The 16,419-nt window shown below is 41.4% G+C and overlaps 1 protein-coding gene across 1 annotated transcript; it reads left to right on the plus strand.

Annotated features, from left to right (window-relative positions):
• The first annotated feature begins 4,453 nt into the window (after positions 1-4,453).
• Positions 4,454-6,588, plus strand: LOC136691462 (serum response factor-binding protein 1-like). Its single transcript, XM_066664020.1, has 5 exons — positions 4,454-4,579; positions 5,213-5,303; positions 5,615-5,723; positions 5,877-6,097; positions 6,364-6,588. The coding sequence occupies exons 1-5, from the start codon at positions 4,569-4,571 to the stop codon at positions 6,586-6,588; spliced, it is 657 nt and encodes a 218-aa protein (XP_066520117.1). The 5' UTR covers positions 4,454-4,568.
• The last annotated feature ends 9,831 nt before the right edge of the window (positions 6,589-16,419 follow it).

Here is a 16,419-nt window from a genome sequence, read left to right on the forward strand (position 1 = left end):
GCAGCTGAATAGGGGAAACTAATGCCCGGCGCGTTCTGCTGTTAAAACACCAGTCCAAGCTTCAGTTGATGTTGCTTTATTTTATATCAAATCTTCAACGTTCAAACATTAAAAGTATCAATGAATCGGTCCACAGACATCCACGATCGACAACGGTATAAAATCCAATTCAAGCAGTTCACAGGCAAAAACTGTTCACATCAGCCAAGGTTACAGCGTTTTGGACGGTCAGCAAAAAGTAGGCATCCCCCATCACCCACTTCCTCTCACCTAACAAGTAAACAGGTGATATTACAAACCATTACCACCACCAACTTCATGTGACCCAGTTAGCGCACATCATCCCTTAGGTGCACACAAAACCAAGAAAAACCCAAGCCTTTGCCTGTCCTCAAAAGAGGTTGTGCAAAGAGGAATGGTCGAGGATCACTCTTTCTGTATTCTCCTATTCTCCCATATCTCTGTATTTGTGAAGATTTATAGGAGAAGATTAAGTGCTGTGTTGTTGGCAAAAGGAGGTTGTACAAAGTACTAACACCAGAGGAGCGCCAAAAATTGTGGCACACGTTATTTCATTCAAAAGATTTATTTTTTAATGTGTGATTTTCCCACATAATTATTTAAAAAAAGAATTTATTAGAAGCCAAAGAACACTTCTTAACCAGGGGTGCCAATAATTATGGAGGGCGCTGTACATACTCACTGTCTGGGAATATTCTCAGACCTATGGACTTTTAGCGCTTCCATACGATATTGTTATTTTTCTTTTAAACAGCTTATTTTCCCTGATTTTATCGCCAATTTCAGTTATCCACTTGTTTACTAGAGTCCCACAAGACCCCAGAATGCTACCAAGACAAAGAGGCAAAACTAGAAATACCATTATTTGGTCATTTAAGTGTAGGTTGAAACAATCTTTGATTAAAAACAGTGGAATGAAAAAACTGTTTCGTTCATCCGATATCTAAAAGGAGAGAGAGCTCTGCTGTTCTGTCGTTCACAAACTTCTCCACGGAGCTGATGTGAGCTCTTTGAGCGAAGACTCTCAATTACTTCAAAATAGCGTTTGGCCTTTGGGAAGATGTGGCGCCCCCTGCTGTGTGTGGCCGGAGCTGCCGGGGCCGGTTGGCGCCATTATTAGTTTTACAGGAGGAATCAGCAGCAGAAGAGGAAGAAACACAGGCCGCCAGCAAAGGCACAAACATACACTGAAACAGATTTTAGTCTAACACACTCTGTAAGAGTACAGGACAAAAAGCTGAGTTCTTCAACACACACAGATACGGTCTATGTCCATAATCAGAGTTAAAGGAACACTAAGTAATATTTGACCTGTAATAAGGCGAATAGAGCGGAAACTGTTTTTGCTACACTGGGCTCAGCACTCCAGGAGCTATACTATGTAACGTTTGGAGGAGGTTAGTGAGGTTACAAAACATTGCTGAGGTTTCTGTACATTAACTAAAGATTATGGCTGCAGTTACTACTCCCCTCCAGAGTCCATTACTCACACTTTCTACACCTCATCCAGCACCTAACAGTTTATTTTAAAAACTCAGTTTATTTGTCTTGGCCTCCCATCCACACGGTCACTGAAAACAGGTTTTCAAAAATGCTCTCCAAGGTGGAGATGTTTTAAAATGCCTTTGTCACTCTTTTCTATGGATGAAAGCATATGGATATTTTCAGAAAAGCTGACGCCACACAGCGTGCCTGTCTCTCTGTAACAGGAGTCACCAATAGGAAGGCCGCAGTCCTGGTCCGGACCCAGATGCTGTCCTCTCCGGACCTGGACCTGTAACAGATAAACTACTAAGAGCTGTTTAATTTTTAACAGAGTGTGTGTTTTAAGGGGTGTGACTCTTCTAGTCATTATGGTTTAGTTTTAGCGCCAGGAACAGACTAATCACACGTGTTTCTGCATATCACACAAGCGGCTACTCAGCCAATCAGAGCTGTGCATTATCGTGAGCACTGTGACTCCAGTGACTGACACCAATGAGGACTCCAGACACCGCTGTCCTGAGGCCAGTGAAAATAGCCCAAGGGACATGATAAAAGCTCCTTTGGGACACTTTCAGGACAACAGTGTTATGTGAGGTAAAACCAGAAACATTAAAAATAAGGGAAAGCTGAACATGGATTCTGTTTACGGATAAAGTCCTGCCTTTCAGCAATAAGAGCCAATCAGATTGCTATTTATGGAAAAGCAGTAAAGTCATCTGCAACTACAAGACAAGTCATTATAGACTATTTAAAATAGGCTTCTGTTTTTTTTTTAAAAAATCCTTGTTTTATTTGTAAATTTTACTTGAAATGAGAACAAGACTATTTGTTATTTATAATTATTTGTAAATCTTGTTAAAATATATTTTTAGACATAATTTAAAGTGTAATCTGATTTGACACTCAGCTGTTAACTACATAAAATGATGCTATAATTCTAAGCCTATTTTAATGTACAGGATATGGCACTGATCATAATGCAAGTTATACATTATGTTTTCTAACTGTACCTTAATGAATTATAATGAATTACCCCTGCCCTATAATGAAGTACATAAGTCATTAAACTACAATGTACATGCAGCTAGCACTAGATTTCAGACTCCTACATATGAGTATAAATTATGCTTTATTAAAAATATATAATGCACTATTAATATCTAGATTCAGGACTTTAATTAAGAGTTACCATGGCCCTCTACTGGACTGGCATGAGTATGCAGCTGTTTTTGGATTTGTCTGGAAGGGGATATGTTCAACGGCACGGTGGCGCAGCAGGTAGTGTCGCAGTCACACAGCTCCAGGGGCCTGGAGGTTGTGGGTTCGATTCCAGCTCCGGGTGACTGCCTGTGAGGAGTTGGTGTGTTCTCCCCGTGTACGCGTGGGTTTCCTCCGGGTGCTCCGGTTTCCTCCCACAGTCCAAAAACACACGTTTCAGGTGGATTGGCGACTCAAAAGTGTGAGTGAGTGTGTGAGTGAATGTGTGTGTGTCTGTGTTGCCCTGTGAAGGACTGGCGTCCCCTCCAGGGTGTATTCCTGCCTTGCGCCCGATGATTCCAGGTAGGCTCTGGACCCCCCGCGACCCTAAAATGGATAAGCGGTTACAGATAATGGATGGATGGGATATGTTCAAAAATGGAGAGAGGAGTGTGGATGGGGTGGATGCAGTATCTTCTCCTGCTCCAGGTAAGGTGCACTCTGTGATTCAGGCTGCCTAATAGCGTAATAAGTTCAAGCCAAACCATTGTCCTCCATATTGATTTACTTAATGTCTGCCACACATAAATCTGCCTAATAATATACATTATAAACATATAAACACTACATTTGGTAAATATTTATTTTACTTTACTGTAAATTCCAGCTGCGCTCTACTCCAGCTGTGTACCGCACTAAGTCAGTTAAGTTTTTTATTGTCGCTGCCCAAAGGAAAAATGTATCTCCATTTTTGTCCATTTTTAGTTTACTACATCATTTAAACACAGCAGCCCTTCGCGTTGTGTGAAAGTGTCATAATGAACGAACTAATAGAAATGCTCCACAAATACAATATTTACATTGACTTCCGTATCGACCCACAAAGTCAAACAGGAGTTTGATGCCTATATAACAGCAGCTACTTGAAAAGATAGAGATTCAATAATTTCAGCATTTGGCTGTGAATCCATCCTGTTCATCAAGCTATAATTACATGTCAAAGACTTCACAGCTATCCTTTAAAATCTGTGAACTCTGTAACATAGGTGAACCCATCTGTGGACAGATGTTCTGTTGTGAAACATGGTTTGTATAATCTCTATAGAAAAGCATTATATTGAATGTGTCTGAATCAGACGCACATGACCCCAAGGTCTTCATGCTCAATGCCAAGTGGCTAGAGGAGTATGACGCCTCAGATGAGGAAAAAAGGTTTTATAAACTTTATAAAGTCACTTTCACAACTCTACAAATGTCATGCTACCAAACCTGTATTTTTTCAAGTCAATTCAGGGATCTACTTTGTTCAAATCAGAGGTCATTTTAAAGCTATTGAACTTTGAAAGCTTTATTTCAGCTTTAATATCTCAGGTTGTCAGTGTTCAGAAGTGTACATACACCATTTTAACTGTCTACATCCACCATAAGAATAGGACACAATACCAAAGCTTCAAATGGTGCTACCGTTTTGTTGGTTACACCAAGATCAAAAAAAGCCTGACTCTAGTAGCACATGAAAACCAGGACAAAGACCTCAGCCTTCCCTTCTGTGATCAGATAAAAATAAAATAAAATAAAATAAAATGTATCCCTTATATATATCTTCGTTTTCATTTGAAGGTTGTTAGCGCCCCCTGCAGGACTATTGGTTCAGCTCATGCATGTTTTGATGGACCAAATTAGTGAGAAACTTCTCCATAGACTGGAACTGCACTGAACGTAAGCACTTCTATGAGCGAGTTCGGTCTGTGACGTCATAAGAATATGTAAATGATGTTATAGACGTCTCCATGTGACGTCACATTGCGAGGTACTCTATTTAAAGCTCAGTTCTGCTTGGAGGTGACAGACACAGCGCTGGAACCATGAGAGTAATGTAAGATATTCTAATCCTCCCCTAACTTTCTGTTTTCTCACCTTATTTTCTAATCCACCTCTGTTTTCTTTCTAGAGACCCTCATCCTCATACCTTCAACTCTCATTTTCTCTAGCCTCCCCATAGCTATAAACCATAATTTTGCTTTATTGACGGCATACGTAGACGGCATATGTTGTCCCTCAACACATCACAGATGAATTACACAATTACACGTTAGATCATTACATTTTCTGTAGATTAACAATAACATTAACAAACTACAAGTGTAAGACAAATATGACATTTTGACTGGACAAAAACAATGTAATGAGGACCTAAACCTATATATTAATGAATAATTCCACCTGAGAAGTCCGCACCCTGTAAACATTGACCTATTTTAAACATTCATTACCCAGTTAAAGCACTAGAATTAGTGTCATGGCTATATTAAATCAACCAACGAAGCAAGCCTGTAAATGTTTTTCCCAGGGCTAGACTGGCATGGATCAATGCTCTGACAATCTGACCTCTTGATTTTGTGCTTTGATCAAATATTATAAAGCAATAATCCAAAATGGAGTAAACTCTTTAGGAAGGCTTTATGTGAAGTGTGTTTTAATCTGAGATTTTGTTTTGCTTGTGCTGAAGGACAATGGACACTCAAATGGCCCATGTAAAGCAAGAGAGGAGTCTGGGACTGAAACTCAGAAACAGACTTCAGGACAGTTTTAAACAAACGGTAGGGCCTGTACAGCCATGCTAGTCAAGTTACTGTGTGCACGTGACCATTTAATTTAAGTGAATATATATATATTATTTAAATGTTTGGATTTTGCTGTCCTCCTGTATTTATCCTATCCTTTGATATAAAGTAAAATGCCATAACAGACCAGAGACGTTCTACTCCTGTTCCTGTACAACTACAATTCTAGTTCAGTGTCAGCTCTATGTTGTCTTGCCATAATGTCTAGATGTTTATGGTCTGAGAACATTTAACTAAATCATTATAATAAAGGTTCTGAAGGATGATTCTACTTTCTCATCTTTCAGGCTCCTGCTGTAGGGAGCATCCCTCAGTGTCTGGTTGCCAAATCCATCTGGAAAGAAGGGGTAACCTTTCCATCCATTGGCACCGTGAAAAAAGAGGAGCGAAATAATGGTAACGTCTTAAAACAAAACAGTAAGATCTGAGAACAACTACAACATTTAATTAAAGATGATTTGTTAATTTATAGATCATTTCTACCTTTCAAAAACAAAATACGTAAGAAGGTTTTAATGTGTTTAACTTTACATTCTGTTTTACCTGCAGTGAAAATGCCTGCACTGAAAAGGCCTGCAGTGAAGAAGCCTGAAGTGATAAAACCTGCAGTGGAAAAGCCATTACAGATGTGCTTAACATTTGTACATCCTTTAGGGAAGCAGCCTGCAGAAACAAACCCTTGTGGTTCAAGACTTTGCCCAAAAAGACCCACCTTGGAGAAGCTTAACATTAAAACCACCACTGCGAACAACGTTCAGCAGAACAGAAAAGTCAGGCAAACATCTTGGAAATACCTTTAGATTATCACATGTGAAACTGAGAATGTATTAGTTATCCAAACTTTAAAGGTTGAGATTTATGTACAGGTTACAGAGTGAAACCTATTATTAATATTTTACATAATGTTATGAAATACTGTGTAATGTGGAGTTGTATTTCAGTTTATTAGGACAGTATGTTCTAAGCCTGTACTAATGTGATCATGAGATTTTTCTAGGATGAGAAATAATTTTTTTCTTTTTGTTTCTTATTTTAGATCAGGTTTCCAAAGATTCCTAAATGGAGAGAACCAGGACCAGAGTTAACTGAAGAAAGTAGCTGTTCCACTCTGCTTTGGTTCACGGCTTCAGGCAGGTCTGCCGGCAAGTTTCCTGCCACAATCCCTAAACCAGCAAAGCGTACGGGCAAGACGTCTGTAGCAGCATGTAAAGGACTTGCTCCAGAAATAAGACCCATGCCTCTTGTCCCGGAAAAATTATAATAAATGATTCAAAAAGATACTTCAGGTCAGCATACGAGTAACATTTTTATTGAGAAATGCAAAAAGCAATTCAGCCCTCACTTCCCTTTGTGGTTGTCTTATAGGGAACCAGAAATTTTCTTTCTGGTTCTAACAGGGAGAATATAACAGAACAGAAAAGCAAGTTTCAGCAGCTTTATGATAAGAGAACGTTCTGTTCCAGGGCATTGCTTCTTGTAGTTTCTCGTATCATAAAGCACAAGCATCACAGACACAGAGCTTAAACACAATGACTCGTACTCTAAAATACTGAATCCTACCTAATCACACTGTGTAATGGAATTTTCCATCACACTCTTCATTAGAAAGAAGAATCAGTTGAGCATCTGATTACAGCGTTTTCTGGGCGGACCGCTGGTGATTAAACAGAATTTTAGACAAATGCCACATTTTAGCTCCACCTTTTTTTCCCTTCATTAGGTTCTTTTGTTATTCTTTATAAATAAGATTAGTAAATAATTTTAATTCAGCACAGTGTCAACAATTTTAGCATCTAATAATTTTATATCAGGCTTATACTCGTTATTATATCTCTTACAGTTGTTGGTAATATTTGTATTAGTTTGTTTTCCAGAATAAAAGTCTCAGTGAATATTTAAAATCTGTTTGAGAAGATTATAAATGAGTTATATCCTGTACAGGACAGTAATCTGAGTGGTCCGATGGTGGACCAGCAGTGGTCTACAGTCAGTGGTGTGCCAGCCTTTTTATAACAGTAGACCAATACAGCGCCCTCCATAATTATTGGCACACCTAGTTAAAATGTGTTAAAAGCCTTAAAATAAATTAATTTTTCAATGCAGAAGCATAATCTCACTCTTTAAAAAATTTAGAAAAAAAGCAATCTTCAACTCAAGTGAAAAAAAAAGAAAGAAAGAAATAATCCTGACTAAAAAATAATTATTTCACATAAAATGACCTGCTCCACAATTACTGGCACCCTTAAACATTTCTTGGAAAAAATGTATTTGAACCATTTATGTCATTTCTACTGTAGTGTATAAAGTGGATCAATGTGTCTGGGAACCTTTAATTAGTAATGTATCACGTCCTGTTTCCCTGGGGTATAAATATGGCGTTACACAGAGGCCTATTTCTCTAACTCACTTTTAAACATGGGAAAGACAAGAGGACACACTGTTCAAGTAAAGCAGATGTGTGTCGACCTCCATAAATCAGGCAGTGGTTACAAGAAAATAGCCACTCACCTGCAGAGGCCCTTATATACAGACAGAGCAATCATCAAAAAGTTCAAAACATCTGGAAATGTGACAAACAGTGACAAACAAGCCTGGAAGAGGACGCAAGTGTATCTTGCACCACGCACTGGTAAGTTTGGGGGAGGATCGGTGATGCCGTCAGCCTGTTTCTCCTCCAAAGGACCTGGGAACCTTGTAAGGACACATGGGATCATGAACTCTTAGAAATATCAGGACATTTTGAATCAGAATCTGGTGTCCTCTGCCTGAAAGCTAAAGATGAGTGTTCACTGGGTCTTTCAGCAAAATAATGACCAAGGCACATTACCACTCAGTAATAATTATACATCTAACACCACAATCCAAGACATACAACACGTTACATCAAAGATTCTCAATGAAAAGGAAGAGAAAAAAAAGAATATACAATGCACTTAAAAATCCATCCAAGTTATTTCTTTCTTTTCTTCTTCTTGTCAGTCAGTCATAGGCCAGAGGTTACCAGCACTTAGCCTAAATATCAAAGCAGTCTGTGAAATATATCTGTAGTGTTGTCAACATCAAGTCATATTGTAGTCCCATCAAGTTGGTTCCAAGGTGTTGTCATAAATCAGAAGCCACCTGAAGAAGTCATAGCTTTGTGATCGGTCTACGTACAAGGCTGGTTGAGGTCCTAACCCAGACCTGACGTACAAGTCCTTTCTTGTCTGGTGCAACTGCTGTGACTCTGCCAATGATCCAGGAACCATGAGGGGTAGAGTCATCCACTATGAGAAACACATCTCCAGGAGTAAAGTTGTGTTTATTCTGTGCCCATTTCTGGCGCTGCTGAAGTTGTGGCAAATATTCTTTAACCCATCTTTTCCAGAAGAGGTCAGATATGTATTGGACCTGTCTCCATCTCTTACGTGCATAAAGATTGTTTTTCTGGAACAGACCAGGTGGTAAGCATGGATTAGACTTGAGAAGGAGGAGGTGATATGGTGTTAAAGCTTCCAAATCATTTGGATCGTTGGATTCCTGTGTAATGGAACTACTATTCAGGATTGACTCCACTTCACACAGGACAGTTTGAAGGCCCTCCTCATCCAAATACTCATCCAAAAACCTTTCTGATGGAGCGAATCAACCGCTCCCATGCTTCTCCATGATGCGATCCAGTTGGAAGGTTAAAAATTAATTTAACCCCCTTCAAAGCCAATGCATCAGCAATCCTTTCCTGATTCCACTCTTCCATAGCTTGTCTCAGCTCATGCTCTGCCCACACAAAGTTACCATTGTCGGAATGCAGTTCTTGAACCTGGCCTCGTCTTGCAATGAAACAGCGTAAGGCGTTAATAAAAGAGTCAGTATCAAGAGATGAGGTAACCTCAATATGTACAGCTCTAATCGCCAAACTCGTAAAGATGGCTCCATAACGCTTCACAATACTTCTCCCACGCTTTATTTCAAATGGACCAAAATAATCCACTCCAACAAAGTTAAAGGGAGGTTTCTCAGGGGCCACTCTACTTTCAGGCAAGTCAGCCATTTGCTGCTGGCCTAAGGATCCATGAAGCCGTCTGCAGACCACACACCTTGACATGATGCTTCTTGTCAAGGTGCCCGCACCAGGAATCCAATATTTCTGATGCAGCCTTGAGAGAATATGATTCCTACCATTATGGCCCACCTCTTTATGGATATGCTGTAAAATGAGATTAGAAATATGAAGATCCTTAGCGATTATGGCAGGATGTTTAGAATTTTCTGACATAACAGCCCTACTAAGACGTCCGCCAACTCTGAGCACACCATCCTCTAAAACATTCATTCATTCATTATCTGTAACCGCTTATCCAATTCAGGGTCGCAGTGGGTCCAGAGCCTACCTGGAATCATTGGGCGCAAGGCGGGAATACACCCCGGAGGGGACGCCAGTCCTTCACAGGGCAACACACACACATTTACTCACACTTTTGAGTCGCCAATCCACCTACCAACGTGTGTTTTTGGACTGTGGGAGGAAACCAGAGCACCCGGCGGAAACCCACGGGGACAACACACCAACTCCTCACAGACAGTCACCCGGAGCGGGAATCGAACCCACAACCTCCAGGCCCCTAAAGCTGTGTGGCTGCGACACTACCTGCTGCGCCACCGTGCCACCCCTTCCTCTAAAACAGGATTCAGTTTATAGATGTAGCTGCTTCGTTTCACGCTCTCTCCCCTTTGGAGGCAGGAGATTTCTTCAGCATACCTTTTCCACTGACAGAACTTTATTATTTGCATCTCAGCATCCTTAATCTCTTCCAATGAGAGAAAGTCATTACAGAACTCCACCTTGCGATGAGCATCCTTACGCTGAGTTGCATCAGATAAAGGCTGAAAACATGCCTTGTCCTTTCCACAATGCAAAAACAATGTCTTGAACCTCAGGATCCAACCTTGGCGTATCCAAGAAGAGGTACGACTAATTAAATCAGTAATTGGGCCAACATCATCATTTGCTTGTAAAACATTAATAGCGGCAGACACTTTGACTTCAGGGTCTTCATGTGGAAGTTCCTGCATGTTTTCTGGGTTTACAGGCCATTCTTTCTCTGGCTGCATACGAAATGCAGGACCAGATATCCATTCAGTGTTAATTAAAAAAGGCTCTGCCCTCATACCTCTAGAAACAAGGTCTGCGGGGTTGTGTGTTGTGTTCACATACCTCCAATGGGAGGCCCTGGATACCTTTAAAATCTCGGACACTCAGTTTGCTACAAAAACACGAAACCTAGATGTCTCATTATTGATATATTTCAACACAGAGGTAACACTGAATCTAAGAGAGAGAGCCTTAGCTCCCTCCTCCACAGTATATCCATACGAGTTGCCACCACAGCTGCCGTAAATTCCATACGAGGAATCGTTACTAGATTTAGGGGTGCCACCCTGGACTTCCCCATTATGAAGGAACTGTGGGTGCGTGAGCAACTGTTACGCAGGAGCAGGTAAGTAACAGCACCATACCCCTTCTCACTTGCATCTGCAAAGTGGTGTAACTGAGCAGTGGTCACCTCTCCAAAGTCAGGAGGTTTTAAACATCTTCTGATGCTAATGTTGTCCAACAGATGCAACTCTTCCACCCAGTCTTTCCATTCTTGGGAAACTGCGTGTGGTATAATGTTGTCCCATCCTTATCCCCTTCTTGCACAGATCTTGAAGAATCTTCTTGGCTGTGAAAATAACGGGAGCAACGGTGGAAAGGATTCCTCTGCGGGTCATTGGCCTGTTTGAGATGGATATGCAGAACTTAAATGCATCTGACTGCACACACCACCGCACTCCCAACGCTCACTCAACGGGTAAAAGATCACAGTCCAAATCTAAGTTTTTAACTTCCTTTGCCCTTTCCTTCTCAGGTATTACGGCAAGAATGCGGTGGCTATTACTTCTCCACTTTGTCAGGCGGAAGCCGCCCTTAGCGCAGATGTCTCCAAGGTCCTTATAAAGGGATATGGCTTCCTCTTCTGAGGCTGTTGAGGCGAGACAATCATCCACATAAAAACTGTATAGGATGGTGTCAATCACCTGCTGGCTAAACTGTGCTTTGTTATCTTCTGCACATTTCCGTAGGGCATAGTTAGCACAGCTTGGAGAAGAAGTCGCCCCAAACAAATGAACACCCATCCTATACTCTTGCATGCTCTGACTGAAATCACCACCAGGCCACCAGAGAAATCTCAAAAGGTCAGCATCTTCCACTGGCACACACACCTGATGAAACATGGCTTCAATATCAGACATCAACAAAACTGGCTCCTTCCTAAACCTAGTCAACACACCAACCAATGCATTCGTCAAGTCAGGACCACTTAGAAGTTGCGCATTAAGAGAAATGCCTTGAAATGGTGCTGCACAGTCGAAGACAACCCGGAGTTTCCCTTTAAAAGGATGGTAAACCCCATGATGGGGAACGTACCAAACCTTGCCCTCACTGCACTCCAAGTCTTTGATTGGCACTCTTTGCGCATACCCCCTAGATATAAGGTCTTCCATGAAAGCGGTGTAAACCTTGTGAAAGTCTTTATCTCTGATGAACCTTCTCTTCAAACTTAAGGTGCGTTGTTCCACAATCGCACGGTTGTCAGGCATTCTTATATCTCGGTCCTTCAGAGGCAGGGCAATACTGTAGTGCCTATCACTCAGAATCGTGGTCTGACTGACCAACTTCAAGAACTTGGAATTTTCCCTTGTCCCAGCTGCTCATCCTGGCTGCTCTCAGGGAAGTTCATCTTAAACTGCTGTTTCCATAACTTGTCAAGCGTAACAGCAGAAATTCTGTTGGCGGTGACTGTTGATGAACATCCTAGTCTTCCACAGCACGCCCTGCCAAGTGGCCCATTTACCGTCCATCCAAGCACAGTCTTAATGGCAAAAGGTCCATCATCTACACTCTGGACGACCTCCAGAGGTTCCAACGCTCTGGGCATGTTCATGCCAATCAAAAGCTCCACTTGTGCCTCAATTTCTGGCAGATAAACATGCTTCAAGTGTGGCCAGTCATCCAGATCTTGTTGTGTTGGGATGTTACACACATTAACTGGCATTCTATATTGAGTGAAGAGATCAGGCATTTCACAGTAAACATCACTCTCCAACCCAACAACTTCCAATCCAGTCCTGTCCACCACTTTATCTTGTCCCATGGTATGCAAGATAATCTTGTTCTTTCTCCCAGCAAGATTCAATTTGTCCAGAAGACCCACTGTACAAAATGATGCTGAACTTCCCTGGTCCAAAAAGGCATACGTTTCCACTGCTCTTTGGCCTTTTTTTTTATTTTACTTTAACTGGTACAATAGCAAGCTTACAGTCTTGTTCACTGGCCCCAGTAAGACCACTAGTCTGAACTGTAACGGGAATGTTATCTGCTTCAGTGTCAGACTCGACCTCTTTCTCCTCCTTGTGATGGATATGAAGGATACTTGTATGTCTGAAACCACAAATTTTACATAAAAGGTGTTTTCTACATTCTTTGCTGATGTGCCCAATACACAAACAGCCAAAACAGATACCATTCCTTTTAAGAAAGGAAATCTTTTCATTTTGAGGTTTCTTATCAAGCAGAGAGCATGACTCCAGCGTATGTCCACCCTTACAGAACAAACAAATCTCCACAGAAGTGTGATGATCTTGGGCCTCTGTTTGATTTTTTCTCTCAAATGCAATAGCAGTTGTACCAAAGCTGCATCCTTTAGCTCTTGGATAAGGACGTTTCCCTCCATCACTACCTTTTACTATTAAATGTGTTGGAGGAGTGTCGCATAGACTTCCGAAGACAGGATCTGTTGCAATTTTAACTTGACGCTCAAGAAAGAAAACAATATCAACGAATGAAACTCTGAGATGATGCCTCTCCTGGACGTCACACGCTACTGTTCGCCATTTGTCTTTCAACTTATATGGTAACCTTTTAATCACAGCAAGCATAGTGGCAGGCGTGTTCAATTCAGAGAGGCCATGAACCTCTTCCATCGCATTGCAACACCCACGTAAGAACAAACAGTATGATTGAATAGCTTTTCCATCCTCTGATCTGATTAATGGTCATGAGTGGACCTTGTTCAGATAAGCAGATGCAATTACATGTTCATTTCCAAAATGGTCATACAGCAGTCTTCGCCTTTATATATCCAGTACCATCAGACATATGTTGACAGCTCTTGACGAGTTCATTGGGCTTCCCCCTGGTATACTGTGCGAGGTAATGCAGGCAATCGTCAGCATTGCCTGTTTTTGCTTCTATGACCTGTTCGAACGAACGCATGAAGGCATGAAAGTGCAGAGGATTGCCATCAAAGACTGGAATTTCTCTTTTAGGCAGTAATGAAACACTTTGTTGATAGACCAGCATCCAGACCTGTAATTGTGCTACATGGTCTTAAAGGATCAGAAGGCCCCCTTAGGAGAGGTGCAGGCTTATCCCTTTTCATGCTTTGCTGCACTGGTTTTAGTAGGCTTCACATTTCTAATAGTTGTATTTCCTTTTAAATTAATTTCCTGTGGAAAAAAAGGTCTCTGCATCAGTATTAATACGTTTTAAAATATGATTCCATTCCATTGGATTTCCGTGAAGCGGTACTATGTGCAGTTGATCCAATTCTCAGCACATTGACCTTTGCAACAGTTGCGGCGATGTCTGCTTCAAGTTGAAGTTGTTCTTTCTTTCTCCTCAATTGCTCCTTGAGCATATGTTGACATGCGAGCAAGGCAGCCATTTCAGCTTCTGCCTTGAGATGTGCAGATGTAGCTGACGATACCTTTGAGCTTAACTTGCTGCCTTGATTTGATACACTATCGGATAGCAACACATCATCATAGATGTCATGCAGAAGATTAAGAAACAATTGAGGTTTCTTTTCAGCGTGGTCTTGAAAACACATTTCCCCCTCTAATGAGGTTTCTTGGGATGGCACAGTGTCAAAAAATGGCCTGCTTGAACATTTATCGACCTCAGAAAGCCATATTTTATCATCCTCAATAAAATCTTTATTGTAATTTGTGATGCTTGAAAACCATGCATTTTGCTTATCTTTCTCATCAGATGGAATTAAAGGCAGCAAAGATTCATGCAGTGCACTGGCATCCTCAAACAGATGCATTAATTCATCAAGCTGTGAATATTTTTTATCATCCTTCATTAGCTCTTTAAGAGACAGAATTACCCTTTTCATTTTATTTACATGCCTTTTTCTTCCTGTCTGAATTCATTCATCCATCCATTATCTGTAACCGCTTATCCAATTCAGGGTCGCGGGGGTCCAGAGCCTACCTGGAATCATTGGGCAGGAATACACCCTGGAGGGGGCACCAGTCCTTCACAGGGCAACACAGACACACATATTCACTCTCACGGACACTTTCTGAGTCGCCAATCCATCTACCAACGTGTGTTTTTGGACTGTGGGAGTAAACCAGAGCACCCGGAGGAAACCCACGCAGACACAGGGAGAACACACCAACTCCTCACAGACAGTCACCCGGAGCGGGAATCGAACCCAACAACAGATGCAGCTTGTGATCCGCTCATTTTTAGCGTTCAAACAAATAACATTCAAAACCAGCTTAAAGGCGACTTCAGTATCAGTAGCAATTTCTTAACAGCTCGCTAAGCACATGCAAAGCCACAACCCACATGCCAAATTCCCAATGAACTTCAGGCCTACACACAGGTCTAAACGGCAGTAGCCATGGTCCAACAAACACAGCGACAAGCCCGTCACAACGTGGAAGTAACCAAACTGCATTCAAACAAGCAATAGCCAAAAATAGCACAAGCACTGGTTACATACCACCGTTGTTTTCCCGACTCTCTCGGGCGGGCCGCTTTTGTTGGTTTAGTGGCGGTGGTGTGTGGGCTCGCATCAGCATTCAGGCTGTGCACTGAATCCAGAAGCCGCCATTGCCGTGCTTTTTTTGCTGACAAATGTTTGGCGACTTCAATAGACTTCAGAGTCGCCGAGCAGCTGAATAGGGGAAACTAATGCCCGGCGCGTTCTGCTGTTAAAACACCAGTCCAAGCTTCAGTTGAAGTTGCTTTATTTTATATCAAATCTTCAACGTTCAAACATTAAAAGTATCAATGAATCGGTCCACAGACATCCACGATCGACAACGGTATAAAATCCAATTCAAGCAGTTCACAGGCAAAAACTGTTCACATCAGCCAAGATTACAGCGTTTTGGTCGGTCAGCAAAAAGTAGGCATCCCCCATCACCCACTTCCTCTCACCTAACAAGTAAACAGGTGATATTACAAACCATTACCACCACCAACTTCATGTGACCCAGTTAGCGCACATCATCCCTTAGGTGCACACAAAACCAAGAAAAACCCAAGCCTATGCCTGTCCTCAAAAGTGGTTGTGCAAAGAGGAATGGTCGAGGATCACTCTTTCTGTATTCTCCTATTCTCCCATATCTCTGTATTTGTGAAGATTTATAGGAGAAGATTAAGTGCTGTGTTGTTGGCAAAAGGAGGTTGTACAAAGTACTAACACCAGAGGAGCGCCAATAATTGTGGCACATGTTATTTCATTCAAAAGATTTATTTTTTTTAATGTGTGATTTTCCCACATAATTATTTAAAAAAAGAATTTATTAGAAGCCAAAGAACACTTCTTAACCAGGGGTGCCAATAATTATGGAGGGCGCTGTACATACTCACTGTCTGGGAATATTCTCAGACCTATGGACTTTTAGCGCTTCCATACGATATTGTTATTTTTCTTTTAAACAGCTTATTTTCCCTGACTTTATCGCCAATTTCAGTTATCCACTTGTTTACTAGAGTCCCACAAGACCCCAGAATGCTACCAAGACAAAGAGGCAAAACTAGAAATACCGTTATTTGGTCATTTAAGTGTAGGTTGAAACAATCTTTGATTAAAAACAGTGGAATGAAAAAACTGTTTCGTTCATCCGATATCTAAAAGGAGAGAGAGCTCTGCTGTTCTGTCGTTCACAAACTTCTCCACGGAGCTGATGTGAGCTCTTTGAGCGAAGACTCTCAATTACTTCAAAATAGCGTTTGGCCTTTGGGAAGATGTTGGCGCCATTATTA

Source organism: Hoplias malabaricus, chromosome 3, assembly GCF_029633855.1.
Source record: "Hoplias malabaricus isolate fHopMal1 chromosome 3, fHopMal1.hap1, whole genome shotgun sequence".
In the NCBI taxonomy this organism is placed as follows: Eukaryota; Metazoa; Chordata; class Actinopteri; order Characiformes; family Erythrinidae; genus Hoplias; species Hoplias malabaricus.

Bases quoted from the DNA above. Each gene is read 5' to 3' on its own strand.
- LOC136691462 (XM_066664020.1), top strand. The intron at 5,304-5,614 runs GTAGGGCCTGTA...CTCATCTTTCAG, and splicing joins AGGACAGTTTTAAACAAACG to GCTCCTGCTGTAGGGAGCAT. The intron at 5,724-5,876 runs GTAACGTCTTAA...TTTTACCTGCAG, and splicing joins AAAAGAGGAGCGAAATAATG to TGAAAATGCCTGCACTGAAA.